The 18,861-nt window shown below is 40.0% G+C and overlaps 1 protein-coding gene across 1 annotated transcript in view; it reads right to left on the bottom strand.

Moving 5' to 3' along the window:
• Positions 1 to 74: 74 nt before the first annotated feature.
• The window catches only part of LOC129655850 (uncharacterized), an 86,859-nt gene continuing 68,072 nt past the window's right edge, over positions 75 to 18,861 (bottom strand). Inside the window, 2 exon segments of the mRNA XM_055586674.1 lie at positions 75 to 2,282; positions 9,108 to 9,172. Coding sequence (XP_055442649.1) covers positions 9,140 to 9,172 — 33 coding nt within the window. The 3' untranslated portion in view covers positions 75 to 2,282; positions 9,108 to 9,139.

Below are 18,861 nucleotides of genomic sequence, written 5' to 3'. Positions count from 1 at the left end.
CATAACAAAACCTAAGAGTTGAAGGATTTTGTGTAAAACATACACACAGATGTGATGGGCCAGGAATGAAGAGACCTTACCTCTTGTTCTGATATTCATCATTCAGTTTCCTCATGTGCAAGACACGAGGACAGTTTTGAAAGGCTTCTTACATTAAAATTGTATAATTCTGTCAAAACCACCAATGTAAACATTTCCGTGTTCCCGTTGAACTATCATGCTTCATTACCCTATTGTTATTTAACTCCCATTTCAAAATTACTGGGTTTCCCTGATAGCTCAGTTGGTAAAGAATCCGCCTCCAGTGCGGGAGACCTGGGTTCAATCCCTGGGTTGGGAAGATCCCCTGGAGAAGGGCAAGGCTACCCACACCAGTATTCTGGCCTGGAGAATTCCATGGACTATATAGTCCATGGGGTTGCAAAGAGTCGGACACGACTCCCATTTGAGGTGACCCCCCCAGAAAAACCTAGAATGAATTACCTCTATTATCATTCTCTCCTAACATTAGATATAAATTGCCACAGATAAAAATTACTTTACAGCGAAATTACTCTTAAGGAAGAAATTCATTGTCTAACAAAAATAAACAATTTCATCTGAATCTGAATAAAAGCAGTAATCTTCAACAAAAAGCTTCTTTCAATACTAAACTCATTTCACCCGTTTTAAAGTATCTAACCTCAGCAATATGTCTTTTGTGCTCATTAAAAGAAAAGCTTTGATGTGCTTTTGTTTCCAGATATGTTACATCTTACTTTTGCTAATTTTGGTTTAAAAAAGAAAAAAAAAAAAAAACAACAAAACCTATCTCTCACAAATTTTCTTTTTTTTTCCCTTCAGATTCTAACAGGTAATTTGTTTTGTTTTGTATTTTTGTTAATGCTTGGTGGATATTCTGATAAGCCTCAATGCATCAGATGTAATGGTAAATTTTGACTTAGGTATTCACTTCTGATTATTTCCCTACTGATTATTCCACCACTTAGAAGAGCATAGCAATTCACACATGTTAAGAAGAAAACAGAATACACCAGAATATTTCTCTTTATGAAATATCCAATTGTTATAATAAGACTAGCTTATGTTGATATGTTTGTAGTAAACAATTAACTTTATGATAACACACTGTTGAAGGAAAAGAGCTATTATTTATTATTCCAATTTCAGAGGAAGGAATAGAAACTCAGGGAGGACTGACCAAGGCATAAAAATATTAAAATAGGGGTTCTGGAAGATATCAAAGTTTCAATTTCTGGTTATCTTTCTTTTTTATTGTATTGTTTATATATTTATTTTTTAATCACCTAAATAAACTGAAGTGACATTTAGGACCTATCAAGCTTCTCTGTGCTCTTTATACTCAAGACAGCTTATTAAAATTGTCAATTAAAGGGGCTTCCCTGGTGGCTCAGTCAGTAAAGAATCCACCTGCGATGTGGGAGACCAGGGTTTGATCCCTGGGTTGGGAAGATCCCCTGGAGGAGGGCATGGCAACCCACTCCAGTGTTCTTGCCTGGAGAATCCCCAGGGACAGAGGAGCCTGGAGGGCTGCAGTCTGTGGGGTAGTAAAGAGTTGGACACGACTGAATTAAAATTAAAGGACCCAATTACAGAGGAATACTCAGAGTGGTAGTCCAAGAATCCTATCCACAGCTCTCAAACCCCTTGACCAATCATTCAATTCAAAAGAATGGAGAGTCTTTGAAGAAGGGATGAATTGAGAGCATAGCATTGACATATAAACACTATCAGGTGTGAAACAGACAGCTAGTGGGAAGTTGCTGTATCACACAGGGAGCTCAGCCTGGTGCTCTGTGATGACCTAGAGGGATGCGACGGGGGTGCGAGGGAGGGAAGCTCATGGGGGAAGGAACATATGTACATCCATGCCTGCTTCATGGTGTTGTATGGCAGAAACCAACACAACACTGCAAATTAAACACTCCAGTTAAAGTTTAAAAATAAAATAAAATAAAAAAAATAAAATAAAATAAGCATCAGTAAAAAAATAAAAATAAAAAAAATGAACACTCCAGTTAGAAAAGTAACACAGTCTCTCTGGAGAGAGGAGCTACATTGTGTGCATAGCTCCAGCCTCCTCGGAAGGAGTGGGGTGCTGCTGCCTCTTCTCCAGGCAGGAAGGGTGGGCTTCCAGCAGCTCAGGGTGCTCTTGGTGGGTTCCTTCCATTCACACTTCAAGTCCAAGAGCAAGGCAGAGGGAGTGGAAGGCCACTCTTGGTTACTGCAATCTCCACGGACGAATGATGAGGATGCATTTCCTGCGGACCACAAAAAAGAAATTCTGCCTAATTTGGCAGTTCCCCAGGGGTCCAACGATTACAACTCTGTGCTTTCACTGCTGTGGTCCAGGTTCAATCCTGGGTAGGGGAACTAAGATCCTGAAAGCCTTGTGCACAGCATGGCCAAAAAAGAAGAAGAAGAAGAAGAAAAAAATCTAATTAGGACTCAGGGGTGAATAGGTGGAGCACAAAAGAGTTTCAGGGCAGTGAAACTACTCTGTGTGATACTATAATGATGGACATTTATCGTTATATGTTTGCCCAGACCCTTAGAATGGGTACCACCAAAAGTAAGCTGTGGACTCTGGGTGATGATGACGTGTCAATGCAAGACCATCAGTTGTAACAAATGCACCATCTGGTGAGGGATGCTGACCTAGGGGATGTTATGCAAATGTGGGATCAGGGAGTAAGTGGGAAATATCTGTGTCTTCTGCTCAATTAATTGTGTTATGTGTCTAAAACTTCTCTAAGAAATCAAATCTATTAAAAAGAAATTCTGCCTAAGAGGACCACTTCAGAGGGTGAGGAGAAGCCAACAGCCAAGGAGTCTCATTCCAGGGTTCCAATCTAGGGAGGGGGAGAAGGAAACAGAGATGAGAAGATGAGAAGCCCTTCCTCCCCAGGCCTCAAGTTCCAGCCCCACCTGGGGTGGGAGTAAGGGGTGTCTTACTGTTGAATGAGGAATGGGGTGGAATCAGTTCACTATAACTGAATAGTTTTAATTACTGAGTAGTGATTGTAAATTTGTAACTAATTGGACTTCATTTTAATTTTCTTTAAAAAATGACTAAGTTTTTGATTTAGTGCATTTCTTTCCTTTTCCCCCCCTCTTTTGCTACTTTTCTCATCATTTTGTATTTTGCTTTTGTGTTTGCCTATGATAAAATCATCATAAGTATTTCCATGCTGTTATGCAATCTTCATAACCATCATTTTAATGACAGTACTGAGTTCCCTGTATGAGTGCTGCAATTTGCTTTCTCATTCCTGGGCTGCTGGATCTACAGGCTATTTAGAAAAATTTTAAATAGTTTTTCCCATATTTTAGAATTGTTTGTTTACTTGTTTTAGAACATAAGCTTACTATCATTAATATTTTTATAATAATTTATAAATAGTGCCTATAATTATAAATTGCTCTCCAAATCATAATTTCAAACTTCCACTGTTACCAAACTCAAATAAGAAAAAATTCCAGTTTATCTAAGCCAGTTTTTGGGGTCATCTTTTAAAAAAAGTTTGCTAATTTAGCAAGTAAACATTTTTCACTATAGCTTTGGCTTACATTTCTTTGATAACTAGGGGGCTTGGTGTTTGTCTAATTCTGTGCATTAAAAGCATTATCTGTTTTGCTTTATTTATTCAAAATCTTTTTCCCAAATGTGAAATGATGAGAAAAATATTAAGACTCTCTAACAGACACATGGTAAAGTGATACAAACAGGTGAGACAGAGGGTAGAATTACAGCTATTAAGTAAACATGTAAGAAAGTGCTGATCTCAGTAGTTACTAAATAAAAGGAAATTAAAACAGTATTGAGGTTTATAAAGATATCACCTGTTTATTACCTCTTTGTAAATTTGAGCCCAATCTTTTATTTACCTTCTAGATCTTATTAACTTTTTCACATGAAAGAGTTTTAATTTTATTGAGTTAAATATAGGATTATTTCCTCTTTTTATGTTTGTTTAACTAGAAAATCAGTCTCTCTTCAAAAATGGATAAGTATTCATATCAGTTTTCTCTGATCTTCTTTACTAAGTCAATTTTTTGATTCATCAGAAGTGAATTATGTTGCATGGTAAAAACTGAAGAAATGCATGAATCCCACTCCCCCAAGGCCCATTTATTGAATGATCCTTTCATTATTCCTTGGCTTGTGATGCTTCTTTTATCATATATGCAAACATAATTTCTTTTCAGTCATCTTATCTGTTGCAATAATCTGTATGCTCATCAATATATAAAAGCAAACCAATGTTTTAATTGCCATAATTGTACAATTTGTTTTAAATATATGGTTTACTATTTTTTTGGAAAGATTTCAAAGATGTTAGCAGATATTCTAGCAGATGGGGTTTAAATTATTTCCTCAGTATTGAAAATGGATCCTGTTATGATTTTACTCTAGTCACATTAAACCTATAGATTAATTTTGGAATATTTAAAATCTTGACACTATTGAGTAGTATAAAAAATTGATATAATTTTTTGTCTTAGATATGTTTTCTTTTTTATAAGTTTTGTCTCTAGACCACTCATTTTTCTCATTTGTATAATTCTTACTTAATTTTTGCTATCTCTGATGGGAATTCTTGTATTTGGTATATAGAATTGGAATTGATGTTTTTCATATCTAATTCTTACTCTTCCACTTTGCTGAATTCATCTATGAATTCTGTTTTTCAATTGGTTAGTTTTCTAGAGCTTCCGCATGTTAATTTCTACAAATCATCATAAATTTTTTTCTGCTTTTTTATTATGATTTTGGTTTTTTTTTTTGGTTTATAAATTGTGAAATTGATAAGAATTTCTGAATTATCACTATTTTTGAATTAATAGAAATATTTCCTTTGCTAGTGGTTTGAAAGGAAAAGACGTTAGTTCTTTCCTCATTGAGCATGATGCTGTGTTGTTTTGAAATAAACTCTCTAAATCCAACCTTTTTGTCTTTTTTAAAGGGTTATAATTAGAAATAAATTAGAAACATCCCATTAAGGAGGTAATACAAGTTTTTGTTATTTATCTTTTTTATGTTACATAGGATGGCTCAGAGTCTCTTGGACTGCAAGGAGATCCAGCCAGTCCATTCTGAAGGAGATCAGCCCTGGGATTTCTTTGGAAGGAATGATGCTAAAGCTGAAACTCCAGTACTTTGGCCACCTCATGCCAAGAGTTGACTCATTGGAAAAGACTCTGATGCTGGGAGGGATCGGGGGCAGGAGGAGAAGGGGACAACAGAGGATGAGATGGCTGGATGGTATCACTGACTCAATGGACGTGAGTCTGGGTGAACTCCGGGAGTTGGTGATGGACAGGGAGGCCTGGCATGTTGCGATTCATGGGGTCGCAAAGAGTCGGACAGGACTGAGTGACTGAACTGAACTGAACTGAACTAAGGATGGCTCAGATGGTAAAGAATCTGCCTGCAATGTAGGAGACCTGGGTTTGATCCCTGGGTTGAGAAGATCCCCTGGAGGAGGGCATAGCAACCCACTCCAGTATTCTTGCCTGGAGAATCCCAATGGACAGAGGAGCCTGGAAGGCTGCAGTCCACAGGGTCGCAAAGAGTAAGACACGACTGAGGAACTAAGCACAGCACAGGATGTTAACCAATTTTATAAACAATCTGCTTTTCATTAGTCAAGTGAATGTCCTTTGGCATAATAAATTGTTGACTTCTATTCCTGTTGTACAAAAACACCTGGACAACATCATTAACAATGTAGAGTAGATTTAATATGGAGGAAATTGCCTAGCAGAGAACAGTGTCACACAGACAGATCACCTAGAATCTCACTGTCCCACAGTTTAGGGAAGGGAGGTAGTGAAGAACAGGGAGGCCTGGTGTGCTGGAGTTCATGGGGTAGCAGAGACAGACACGACTGAACAATTGAACAAAAATGTGCTTCCCAGGTGGCACAGTAGTAAAGAGTCTACCTGCCAATGCAGGAGATGCAAGTGATGTGGGTTTGATCGCTGAGCTGGGAAGATCCCCTGCAAAAGGAAAAGGCCACCCGCTCTAGTTTTCTTGCTTGGAAAATTCCCTGGACAGAGAGAGGAACCTGGTGGACTAGTCCATGGGGTCACAAAGAGTTGAACATGACTGAGCACACACACACACACACACACACACACACACACACACACACACACACAGCGGGCTCTTGGTATATGGAGGCTCCTCTGTCTGTAGAGGGAGCCTTAGTCTTGCCCTATGTATTCATGAAGTCGGCCAGGGATCATCTATGTGAGTATGCAGAATGGATGCTTCCAGGCCTAGAAGGGGTCTTTCTAGAAAAGAGGACCCCTGGAAAGTTGAGGCTGCCTTTCCTTTCTTTGAGGGGATTCAGGTCTCCTGTGCCAGCTCTCTGCTGAACTACCAAAACGGAGAGGAAACAAGCTAGGACCATGGAGTGTTTCCTGTTCCCTGTTACTTCATTTACAATTTTAGTATCTGTGTTCATCAAGAAGACTGGGCTGTATTAGTCTTTTGATTTTTAAATTTTTTGTATATAGCAATGTATTTTATACTGTGTTTCCTGTGAAGTAATAGCCACTTAGAGCTATTCCAAGACCAGGGGGATAATCTTGTTTGAACCACATGATTCATCTGAATTTACTTTTATTGTAATTGATTCTAGTTGTTTTTATGGTTTTGACTTTTGTTAATTTTATGCCTCTTTTAGCCAAGTTGTTTGTTTCTTCCTTTGTGTGTGTTCTATTGGATAGGGCTTCCCTGGTGGAATAGAAGATATTCTGTATGCTCTTATGTTTATAATAATTTGGAAAATGGAGAACTTGATTTTAATTTTATTAGTGGTAAGGTTAGCAATTTTTATAGATTTATTGAATTTCTGTTTGTGATGTTATTATGAAAACTAAATATTACAATTAACTTCATTTTATGGAAAAGTAAGAAGAATATATGCTCTTTTGCTCTTTTCCCTCTTTATATACTTTTTGTTAGTTTAATCAGGGGTTGTAGGCCCTGTTGTTTAAGGTAAATAAATGCTTTTATTAAAGTATATTTTGTCATTTGTGTCCTATGTTAGTTACCATAGTTATGCAAATTATTTTAGACATCAATCTTTCTCCTTTAGTTTTTAGTGATTTCTGAAGTTTTTTCTCTTGCAATTTTCAGGGCTTATTGCTAGTTCTTTACCATTCTACTACTTCTTCCTGATGATAGAGTTTTAAATTTGATTCATTTTCATTTTCCAGTGGACGAATTAACATCTTAAGCAATCTTTTTCATAGACATATCTGAGTTTGTCATTTTGCTCTCAACCATGACTAGCAAATTGACTGGTTACCATATTTTTTGTGCCATCACCTCTCTGTAACTTTATTACTAAAACCCAAAGGCATTTCTCTACTGTTTTCTGCAGAGAAACAAAAATAGAAACTTTATTGATTATACATTAATTCTTGGAAATTACCTTTTTTAAGTTTAGAGGATTTCAAGATGACTTTTATTTTCTTGGAATTCAAAGAATAAAGTTAATAGGAAACACATTGCCTATTAAATCTGCCATGAACACAGTGACACTTCTTTATTTCTATTGGTGTCAGGTCCTTTTATACTACAGAGAGATTATTTTTTTTTTATTACAGTTGATTTTGATCCACTTTTTTCCTTTAAAGATGATCATAGTTTGTAATTTGAGTCTCTGTCATCTTACTTCCATTTCTGTTGTCTTCTTTTACTTTCCTAGGTCTTTATTCTGAATTTTATGATTCCATCTCAAGCTTATCTTGTATTCTTCAAAATTTATTTTTCTGCTAAGTCAAATCTGCTATTTAGTACTTCCAGTAGAGATTTTATTTCAGTTCTTCAATTTAGATTAACTCTCTTATTTTTGTCTATTTGATAGAAAAAAAGTGAAAGTGAAGTCGGTCAATCGTGTCCCACTGTTTGTGACCTCATGGACTGTAGCCTACCAGGCTCCTCCGTCCATGAGATTTTCCAGGCAAGAATACTGGAGTGGGTTGCCATTTTCTTCTCCAGTGGATCTTCCCAACACAGGGATTGAATCCAGGTCTCCCACATTGTAGGCAGATGCTTTACTGTCTGAGCCACCAGGGAAGTCCATTTGATAGAATCATGCCTTTATATTTCATTGAGAACATAAGCCAGAAGTTAATTTTTTTTCTTATTTCCTGGAGTAAATCTATTCCTGGGGAAGGATTTATTTTTAAAATTTCATTTTAATATAAAACAGAGAAAATTGCATAAATATGCACAGCATAAAAAGTTGTGAGAAGTTAACACCATATAATTCAAATCTAGGTCAAAAAATTCAATATGGTCAGACTCCCAAAAGCTCTTTGCAGAACAAACTACATAATTTGTAGGGTTCAGTGAAAAGTCAAAATGTGGTGCTCATTGTTTCAAAATTAGTAAAAATTTCAAGACAACAACAACAGAGCATTAAACCAAGTGCAGAGCCCTTCTGAGCGTGCAGCCCTGCCCAGCTGTACAAGTTCACATGCTTAACTTTTGAAGAGGCTGTGAGGAGTAAATGAAATCATGTTTGTGTGGCCACTGTATTGAACTGCATTAAGATGCAATTTTATTTTCCTGTCTTGCCCATTCAGCCACAGTTATCTTCTCCTTCCCTGGAAGAAGACTCCTGCAGGCCCATGATAATAGTCAGAGTCTTGGATAATGCACAACTGCAGAGATTTTAGGTTACAAATATTGTCTCATTTAAGTACTTGAAGTGGGTAGTCCTGTACAATAATCGGAATTCCTCACTTTTGTAGCTTGGTTTTCCCCTGGCTTAGGTCTGCTTAGGGCTAGAGGCCTGTAACAGGAAGGTGATCCTCCATCTAAGCCCACTTGCTGCGATTTCAGTGTTTTCAGTTAAGTGGGGAAGGATTCAGAGGATAGGACAGCCTTGCTTGGTTTAGTGACTTAGGTCGTTGGCCATGGCAGGTTGTCCATGTCATCTTTCTTTTCCTGTGGTGTGTTTAATGGGTACTCAGCTAAGAGGCTGACTGCTGTGCCCTCTCCTGCAGTCATCTGGAGGGTGCATCTCACTCCTGTGGTGCCTAATGATTCAGTTTTAGCTCACCTGATCTCGGACTTTTGCTCTTGCTTCACCTTTCAGCTGTAGTCTCCATGGATCCTCAGGGAGCACTATTCAAGTGGGAGGGGACATGGGTAAACCGATGGCTGATTCATGCTGATGTTTGGTGAAAACCAACGCAATACCTTAAGGCAATTATCCTTCAATTGAAAATAAATAAATTAAAAAAAAATAAAGACTGAAGGTAATTGAACATATGCCAGACTTTTCTCCCACATGGCCCACATCTGATTCTGAGACAAAGCTCATTTCTCCTGTTCTGATGAACTCAGGGAGATAGTCCACTTCCAGCACTCTGCAACCCAGTGAGTTAAGCAGGCCCTTCTCCAACCCTCTACATTGCCTAGGTGAGAGTCGGTCACCAGTTCACAGTCTATTGTGTGCATGAGTCAGGCCCTGGACCTCGAAGACTCTCACCTGTTGGAATACACTCCCCAGCACCTTGACTAGTCCTGTTGAAGACCATCATCTCTTCCTACTAGACATGGAAGAGAGTTGCCTCCATGCATAATAAAATTCTCATGGTATTACAGAAGTTTGCTTCCAGAATGCAAATCTGTAAACTGCAAAATTGTGTTGTTACGAGTCTAATAAAAACCTATGCTTTTTGGTCAGGATAAAGATAGTGAAACTTACCTTATAAAACTGACCCTACATTTTCACAATGGATCAAGAGTCATTCATGTATTACTCACCTTCACATCACCTTCTAGGCATTTTGAGAATGGAGATTTAGGTTGCGGATGGAGCTTCCTAGTAGTAGCATCAGTTCAGTTCAGTTCAGTCACTCAGCCATGTCCGACTCTTTGTGACCCCATGAATCGCAGCATGCCAGGCCTCCCTGTCCATCACCAACTCTCGGAGTTTACTGAAACTCATGTCCATTGAGTCGGTGATGCCATCCAGCTATCTCATCCTCTGTCTCCCCTTCTCCTCCTGCTCCCAATCCCTCCAAGACTCTGATGCTGGGAGGGATTGGGGGCAGGAGGAGAAGGGGACGACAGAGGATGAGATGGCTGGATGGCATCACTGACTCAATGGACGTGAGTCTGAGTGAACTCTGGGAGTTGTTGATGGACAGGGAGGCCTGGCGTGCTGCGATTCATGGGGTCATGAAGAGTTGGACACGAATGAGCGACTGAACTGAACTGAACTGAATTTTTTTTAAATGGTGACAGTAGCAACGATGTAGCAAAATTAGATCTCTCATATATTGCCTCTGAGAATATTAAAATGGTACAGCCATTCTGTGGTTTTCAGTCTGTTTGCCCTCTGATGGAGAAGGATAAGAAGCTTATGAAAGCTTCCTGATGGGATAGACTGACTGTGGGGGATACTGGGTCTTTTTCTGATGGGCAGGGCCATGTTCAGTAAATCTTTAATCCAATTTTCTGTTGATGGGTGGAGCTGTGTTCCCTCCCTGCTATTTACCTGGGGCCAAACTTTGTTGGAGTTAATGAATGGATGGATGGCATCACTGACTCAATGGACAAGAGTCTGAATAAATTCCGGGAGTTGGTGATGGACAGGGAGGTCTGGCGTGCTGCAGTCCATGGGGTTGCAAAGAGTTAGACAGGACTGAGCAACTGAACAGAACTGAATTGAATGAAGATAATGGTGACTTCCCTCAAAAGATCCCATGCATGTACTGCTACAGCCCATGCCCCCAACCCCACAGCAGGCCACCACCAACCCACTCCTTCACCGGAGACACCTGGGCATCCACAGGCAAGTCTCCTGTGGGATGAATGTTTCTTTCTCCAGGGTCCTGGTGCTGACATCACCAACTGAACTGAACTGAACGGCCATTCTGGAAAATAGTTTGGCACCTTCTTAAAAATAAATTTTAAATATACATTTAACATATGCTGGGCATTTCTCTCAAAAATGAGGAAATTGATTAGTTTAGTTCACTTCAGTCACTCAGTCGTGCCTGACTCTTTATGACCCCATCTACTGCAACTTGCCAGGCTTCCCTGTCCATCACCAACACTGGAGCTTGCTCAGACTCATGTCCATCAAGTCAGTGATGCCACCCAACAATCTCATCCTCTGTATTCCCCTTCTCCTCTTGTCTTCACTTTCCCAGCATCAGGGTCTTTTCCAGTGAGTCAGTTTTTCATACCAGGTGGTCAAAGTAGTGGATCTTCAGTTTAAGCATCAGTCTTTCCAATGAATATTCAGGACTGATTTCCTTTAGGATTGACTTGTTGGATCTCCTTGCAATCCAAGGGACTCTCAAGAGTCTTCTCTAACACCACATTTCAAAAACATCGACTCTCCAGTGCTTAGCTTTCTTTATGGTCCAACTCTCACATCCATACATGACTACCAGAAAAACCACAGCTCTGACTAGATGGAATTTTGTCAGCAAATTAATGTTTCTGCTTTTTAATATGCTTTCTAGGTTTGTCTTAGATTTTCTTCCAAGGAGCAAGCATCTTTTAATATCATGGCTGCAGTCACCATATGCAGTGATTTTGGAGCCAAAGAAAATAAAGTCTGTCACTGTTTCCATTGTTCCCCCATCTATTTGCCATGAAGTGATGGGACCGGGTGCCATGATTTTAGGTTTTTGAATGCTGAGTTTTAAGCCAGCTTTTTCACTCTCCTCTTTCACTTCCATCAAGAGGCTCTTTAGTTCTTCTTCACTTTCTGCCATAAGGGTGCTATCATCTGCATATCTGAGGTTATTGATATTTCTTCAGGCAACCTTGATTCCAGCTGTACTTCATCCAGCCCGGCATTTTGAATGATGTAGTCTGCATATAAATTAAATAAGCAGGGTGACAATATCCAGCCTTGATGTACTCCTTTCCCAATTTGGAAAGGAATCCATTGTTCCATGTCCAGTTCTAAATGTTGCTTCTTGACCTGTATACAGATTTCTCAGGAGGCAGGTAAGGTGGTCTGGTATTTCCATCTCTTTAAAAATTTTCCACAGTTTGTTGTGATCCATACAGTCAAAGGCTTTGGCATAGTCAATAAAGTAGATGTTTTTCTGGAGCTTTCTTGCTTTTTCTATGATTCAACGGATGTTGGCACTTTGATATCTTGTTCCTCTTCCTTTTCTAAATACAGCTTGAACATCTGGAAGTTCATGGTTCATGTATTGTTGAAGCCTGGCTTGGAGAATTTTGAGCATTAGTTTGCTAGCATGTGAGAAAAGTGCAATCGTCCAGTAGTTTGAATATTCTTTGGCATTGCTTTTCTTTGGGATTGGAATGAAAACTGACCTTTTCCAGTCCTGTGGCCACTGTTGAGTTTTCCAAATTTGCTGGCATATTGAGTGCAACACTTTAAAAGCATCACCTTTTAGGATTTGAAATAGCTCAACTGGAATTCCATCACCTCCACTAGCTTTGTTTGTAGTGATGCTTCCTAAGGCCCATTTGACTTCACACTCCAGGATGTCTGGCTCTAGGTAAGTGATCACACCATCATGGTTATCTGGGTCATGAAGATCTTTTTTTGTATAGTTTGTCTCTGTATTCTTGCCGCCTCTTCTTAATATCTTATGCTTCTGTTATGTCCATACCATTCCTGGCCTTTATTATGCTCATCTTTGCATGAAATGTTCCCCTGGTATTTCTGATTTTCTTGAGGAGATCTCTAGCCTTTCCCATTCTGTTGTTTTTGTCTATTTCTTTCCATTGTTCACTGAGGAAGGCTTTCTTATCTCTCCTTGCTATTCTTTGGAACTCTGCATTCAGATGGGTATATCTTTGCTTTTCTCCTTTGCCTTTAGCTTAACTTCTTTTTCAGCTATTTGTAAGGCCTCCTTAGACAGCCATTTTGCCTTTTTGCATTTCTTTTTTTGGGGATGGTCTTGATGACTGCTTTCTGTACAATGTCATGAACCTATGTCCATAGTTCTTCAGGCACTCTCTCTATCAGATCTACTCCCTTGAATCTGTTTGTCATTTCTACTGTATAATCATTATGGATTTGATTTAGGTCATACCTGAATGGTCTCCAACTGTTTGAGACCCCATGGATGGTCGTCTGCCAGGATCCTCTGTCTATGGTATTCTCCAGGCAAGAATACTGCAGTGGGTTGCCATTCCCCTCTCCAGGGCATTTTCCTGACCCAGGAATTTAACCCAGGTCTCCTGATTTGTAGGCAGATTCAGTGGTTTTCCCTACTTTCTTCAGTTTAAGTCTGAATTTTTCAATAAGGAGTTCATGATCTGAGCCACAGTCAGCTCCTGGTCTTGTTTTTGCTGTCTGTATAGAGCTTCTCCATCTTTGACTGCAAATAATATAATCAATCTGATTCAATATTGAGCATCTGGTGATGTCCATGTATACAGACATCCCTTGTGTTGTTGGAAGAAGGTGTTTGCTATGACCAGTGCATTCTCCTGGCAAAACTCTGTTAGCCTTTGCCCTGGTTCATTTTGTACTCCAAGGCCTATTACTATTCTGTTTTCCATCTCTTTAATTTTGTCATTTTGAAAGTGTTATATAAATGGAATCATATAGTATGTAACCCATAGCCTTTTGATACAGACTTATTTTCACTCAGTATAATTCTTTTGCAATACCGCCAAGTGTTGAGTGTATTGAAAGCGCAATTCTTTCCATTGCTGAATAGTATTCCATAGAGTGAATGCTCCATGTCCAAGGGCAAATAAGAAGCCCCAAGAAGATGATAGGAGGGGCAAAATCATGTTTAGAATCAAACCCCATACCCACCAGAGATGCTCAGATGGCTGAAACAAAGCCTTGTGCACACCAGGACCCAGAGACCCCACAGAGACTGAGCCAGACCTGCCAGAGTGTTTGAGTATCTCCTGCAGAGGCATGGGTCAGCAGTGGCCAGCTATGGGGACATGGGCTCTGGCTGCAGTAGACCTGGGTCATGCAGGGTGTGGCATAAGCCCTCTTGGAGGAGATCACTATTCGTGCCACTATAGAGCCACCAAGCAGGTGACCCACAAACCACACAGAACAATAATACCAAAGAAAGTCTTGCACTGTTAAAAAAGTTCTAGGACCCACAATATATTTCCCAACCTGGGGATCTGGCAAAGGGACTGAGAACTCCCAAGGTATTCTCTTTGGAGGCCAGTGAGATTTGATTACAGAACTTCCACAGGACTGGGGAAACAGATTTGGAGTACATGTTTGTTTGTACAAAGTACAAAACTTTGTGCACACAAGGAGCCAAGAGATAGGAGCAGTGTCCCCACAAGAGACTGAGCCAGACATTTCTGTGAGTGTCCAGGAGTCTCTGGTGGAGGCATGGGTCAACTGTGGCCTGCTGCAGAGTCCAGGCACTGAATACAACAGTGTGTGTACAAGTCCTTTTGAAGGTCAGCATTACCACAATTACCCCACCACAGTTTGCCTAGGCCAAACAACAGGGAGAGAACACAGCCCTGCCCATCAACAGAGAGTTGGATTAAAGATTTACTGAGCGTGGCTCTGCCCATCAGAATAAGACCTAGTTTCTCCCACAGTCAGTCTCTCCTATCAGGAAGCTTCCAAAAGCCTCTTATCCTTATCCATCAGAGGGCAGACAGAATGAAAAACACAATCACAGAGAACTAACCAAACTTATTACACGGATCACAGCCTTGTCTAACCAGTCTTGTCTGATTCTTTGTGACCCCGTGGACTGTAGCCTACCAGGCTTCTCCGTCCATGGGATTCTCCAGGCAAGAATACTGGAGTGGGTTACATTTTCCTTCTCCAGGGGATCTTCCCAACCCAGGGATAGGACCCAGGTTTCCTGCATTGGAGGCAGATTCTTTAACCTCTGAGTCACCAGAGAAGCCCTCAGTGAAACTTTGAGTCATGCCATATAGGGCCACCCAAGACGGACGGGTCATGGTGGAGGGTTCTGACAAAACGTAGTCCACTGGAGAAGGGAATGGCCAACCACTTCAGTATTCTTGCACTGAGAACCCCATAAACAGTATGAGAAAACTTATATCAGCACAGAAATTATATGTATACCTATGGCTGATTCATATTGAGGTTTGACAAAAAACAAAAATTCTGTAAAGCAATTATTCTTCATTACAAAACAACAACAACAACTTAATGTATGTAAATAGTCACAGACCAAACTATGGTAGGGGTAATTGTGGTAATGGCAACCTCCTTCAAAAGGACTTGTGCACGCATTGTTGTATTCAGGGCCTCTGACCCCGCAGCAGGCCACTGTTGACCCATGCCTCCACCAGAGACTCCTGGACACTCACAGGTAAGTACAGCTCAGTCTCTTCTGGGGACACTGCTCCTATTTCCTGGCTTCTGATGCTCAAAAGGTTTTGTTTGTGCCCTTTAAGAGTCTGTTAGAGGAAGTCCTGTGGAAGTTCCATAATCAAATTACAGAATTGGGCAGTAAATAGTCCAAACCTGAAAGCAACCCAAATGTCCCTCAATGTATAAAGCAAATGTTAGAGCATTCACACCATGGAATATTATTCAGCAGTGGAAAGAAATGAGCTTTAGATACACTCAACACTTGACTAGATCACAATAGAATTAATACTGAGTGAAAATTAGCCAGTATCAAAAGGCTATGGGTTACATTCTATATGATTCCATTTATATAACACTTTCAAAATGACAAAATTAAGAGACGGAAAACAGAATAGTAACTGTCAGGGATTAGTAATGGGGAAAGGGATCTTTGTAGAGGTGGAACAATTGTGTATCTTTTTTTTTTTTTTGGTTGGATTCATGACTTGCAGCATCTGTCTCTATCAGGGATTGAACCTGTGCCCTGGAAGTGAAAGCTCTGAGTCCTAACCACTGGACCACCAGGGAATTTCCAACTATTCTGTCTCTTGATTGTAGTGACAGTTACACAAATCAGCACATGTGATAAAACTGTATAGAACTACACACACAAACATGCATGCACATCCACTCATTCACATACACACACAAGTGCATGTGAAACCGGCAAAACTGAAAAAAGGCCTCTAAAAAATACCAATGCCAGTTTTTTTTCTTTCTTTTTTTTAATTTTATTTTATTTTTAAACTTTACATAACTGTATTAGTTTTGCCAAATATCAAAATGAATCCGCCACAGGTATACATGTGTCAGTTTTCAAGTTTTAACATTGTACTATACTTCTGTAAGATATTATCATTGGGGAAAACTGGGGAAAGGCTACACGGAACCTTTGTGTACTATGTATGATGTTTCTTGTGAATCTGTAATTATTTCAAAATAAAAACTTAAAAGAAAAAAAACAAATCAACAGGGCCCATTGGTCATCTGTTCCTTAATTTCCCCAAACAGGTACCTCCTTTGAATACCAAACATCAGCATATGGCCATCTGGTCCAGACACCCAGGAAAGAAGCTGACTTCAGTCTCTCCCCTCCCGCATCCAGTTAGGTACCACTTCCTAGCTCAGTCAGCCCTGATAAAAATCTCAGGAGCAGATTTCCCCCTCTCTTATCACTGCCACTCCAGAGCCATATGACCACATCCATCTCTGTCAGTCTCAGCCACACCCAAATCCAATTTTAACCCTCCTGTGGGTCAACTTCACCAACACAGAATTCCTCTCCCCAAATATTGTAATGTTTTCCACATCTGTGCCTTTCAGCAAACTTTCTCTCACCTGCTGAGAAAGTCCTCATATCCTCTCAAGCTTATAAGAACTTTTACAAATGGCTTCAAATCTTGCCTCATGATGAAGATTACTCCAGGTCCCCCAAGACCAAGTAATTGTCACCTCTTTAGCAACTGCCCTGTTCTTCCCATAGAATTCTGTCCTAGTGCTTGTCACCTTAACCTGTAAATATTTAGTTGTATGTTTGAAACCCACCTCCTAATTTTGCAATCATCTATCTGGTGGTTAGTTTCTCTCATCTTATTTGAATAAAAAATATGCATGTTGGACTTCCTGATGGTCTAGGGGTTAAGAATCCATCTGCCAATGCAGAAGACACAGGTTGGATCCCTGGTCTGGGAAGACTGCATATGCCATGGGGCAACTAAATGCACGAGCCACAACTACTGAAGCCCACACACCCTGGAGCCTGTACTCTGCAACAAGAGAAGCTACTGCAATGGAGCCTGAGCACTGAAACTGGAGAGTAGCCCCTGCCTGCTGCAATTAGAAAAAGTCCATGCAAAGCAATGAAGACTCAGCACAGCCAAAGATTTAAAAATAATTAAAAAATTGAAACTATGCATGTTAGGTACATTATGAATGGAACAGCATTTTCTGTGTTGGACTGAGGAATTCTCAGCAATTTCAAGAAAAAAATCCTTCTGTATTATTAAATGACTACATAAATAGACCTTTAATACATCATACATTCCAGAGTTTATGGGTAGTCTCTATAGTACTTGTTGGCCTGTATTTCCTCTAAACTTGAAAACTAGCTTTTCAAGAGGTATATTCTTCATAGTCCACAGACTAAGATACCACAGTCCCACAAATCTTTCCTCCCCAGGTAAAACGAACAACTGGAAAGTTGTTAAATGCCAAGGGCTGAGGGGAATTTGCAAAATGGTAGTCATGTACACACAGCAATGGTGAAAACAGACACACAGCAATGGAGACACAGACAATAGCTATGGTGAACATATACACATAGCAATAGCGGACAGACCCACAGTGATGGTGGACACTGACATGCAGCGATCTCAAACTGAATGGCTATTCAGGGCCCCTGAAAATATCACAATCACATATTGGCAAATCATTGTATATTGGTGAGTAAACAAAAAGTTCAGAACCAAATACAGATCTAGAAGCATTCAATTTCCTAAATAAGTTATCGATTGGGGGAAAAAAAAAAAGGCACAACCTAAAAGTTGAGAATTATGTTTCATTTGGGGACCTTACTGAGAACTATAGCCTGGGAGACAGCGTCTCAGAGAGCTATGAGGGAGAGAGCTCAAAGAGGTAAGGGATGAGCCAGGATGTATAGAAGTTTTTGCTGAAAACAAAACAAAACAAAAACATGTAGTCAAAGATTAAGATTACTGCTAATCACAGATAAGACGACACCTCAAGTTAATGATTATAGTTGCCTTTCTGTGTATGGGCAGATGCAAGAGTCTGGGCTCACTTGAAATCATTCCATTGATGTGCATATTAAAGGGGTCCTGTCTGGGGCCCTCATCCTGCTTCTCTCCACCCCAATCCCTTCAGGTACACCATCTGGGGCAGCTGCAGTGGCCAAGAGCTTAATGGCAAGCAACATTCTTTGTTTACTAAAATGGCAGGCAATATTTTTTGTCCAACATTCAGTTAAGGAAAATATAGGAATTTTATATCCTTATAAATTGACTATTCCTTTAATTGGCTAATTGCCCAGCTAAAAATTAGTTGTTGCAATCATGGGAGACAAGGAGGGGAAGGGTGGATGATGCATCCCTCAAGAAGAATGTTAAAACCATCAAATGCTATTCCTGTTCATGAATAATTACCTGTCAGGACTTTTCTTTGGTAGTAGCTAAAGCCCTTAGCAGGTACCTGCAACCATCAATACTTGATACCACTGAAATACCTCTGCCTTATTCACAAGAAAAAGCAGATGGTCTTCCACATAAACTATTACTTTCCTGTATCATCAGCAGAATGGTGGTGGTGGTGGTGTAGCCACTAAGTCATGTCTGACTCTTGCAACCCCATGAACTATAGCCCACCATGTTCCTCTGTCCATGGAACTTCTCAGGCAAGAATACTGGAGTGGGTTGCCATTTTCTTCTCCAGGGGATATTCCTAATCCAAGATTTAACCCGAGTCTCCT

Source organism: Bubalus kerabau, chromosome 6, assembly GCF_029407905.1.
Source record: "Bubalus kerabau isolate K-KA32 ecotype Philippines breed swamp buffalo chromosome 6, PCC_UOA_SB_1v2, whole genome shotgun sequence".
NCBI classification, from domain to species: Eukaryota; Metazoa; Chordata; class Mammalia; order Artiodactyla; family Bovidae; genus Bubalus; species Bubalus kerabau.
The sequence above is the reverse complement of the archived record's forward strand: the minus strand, read 5'-3'. Positions and strand labels throughout refer to the sequence as shown.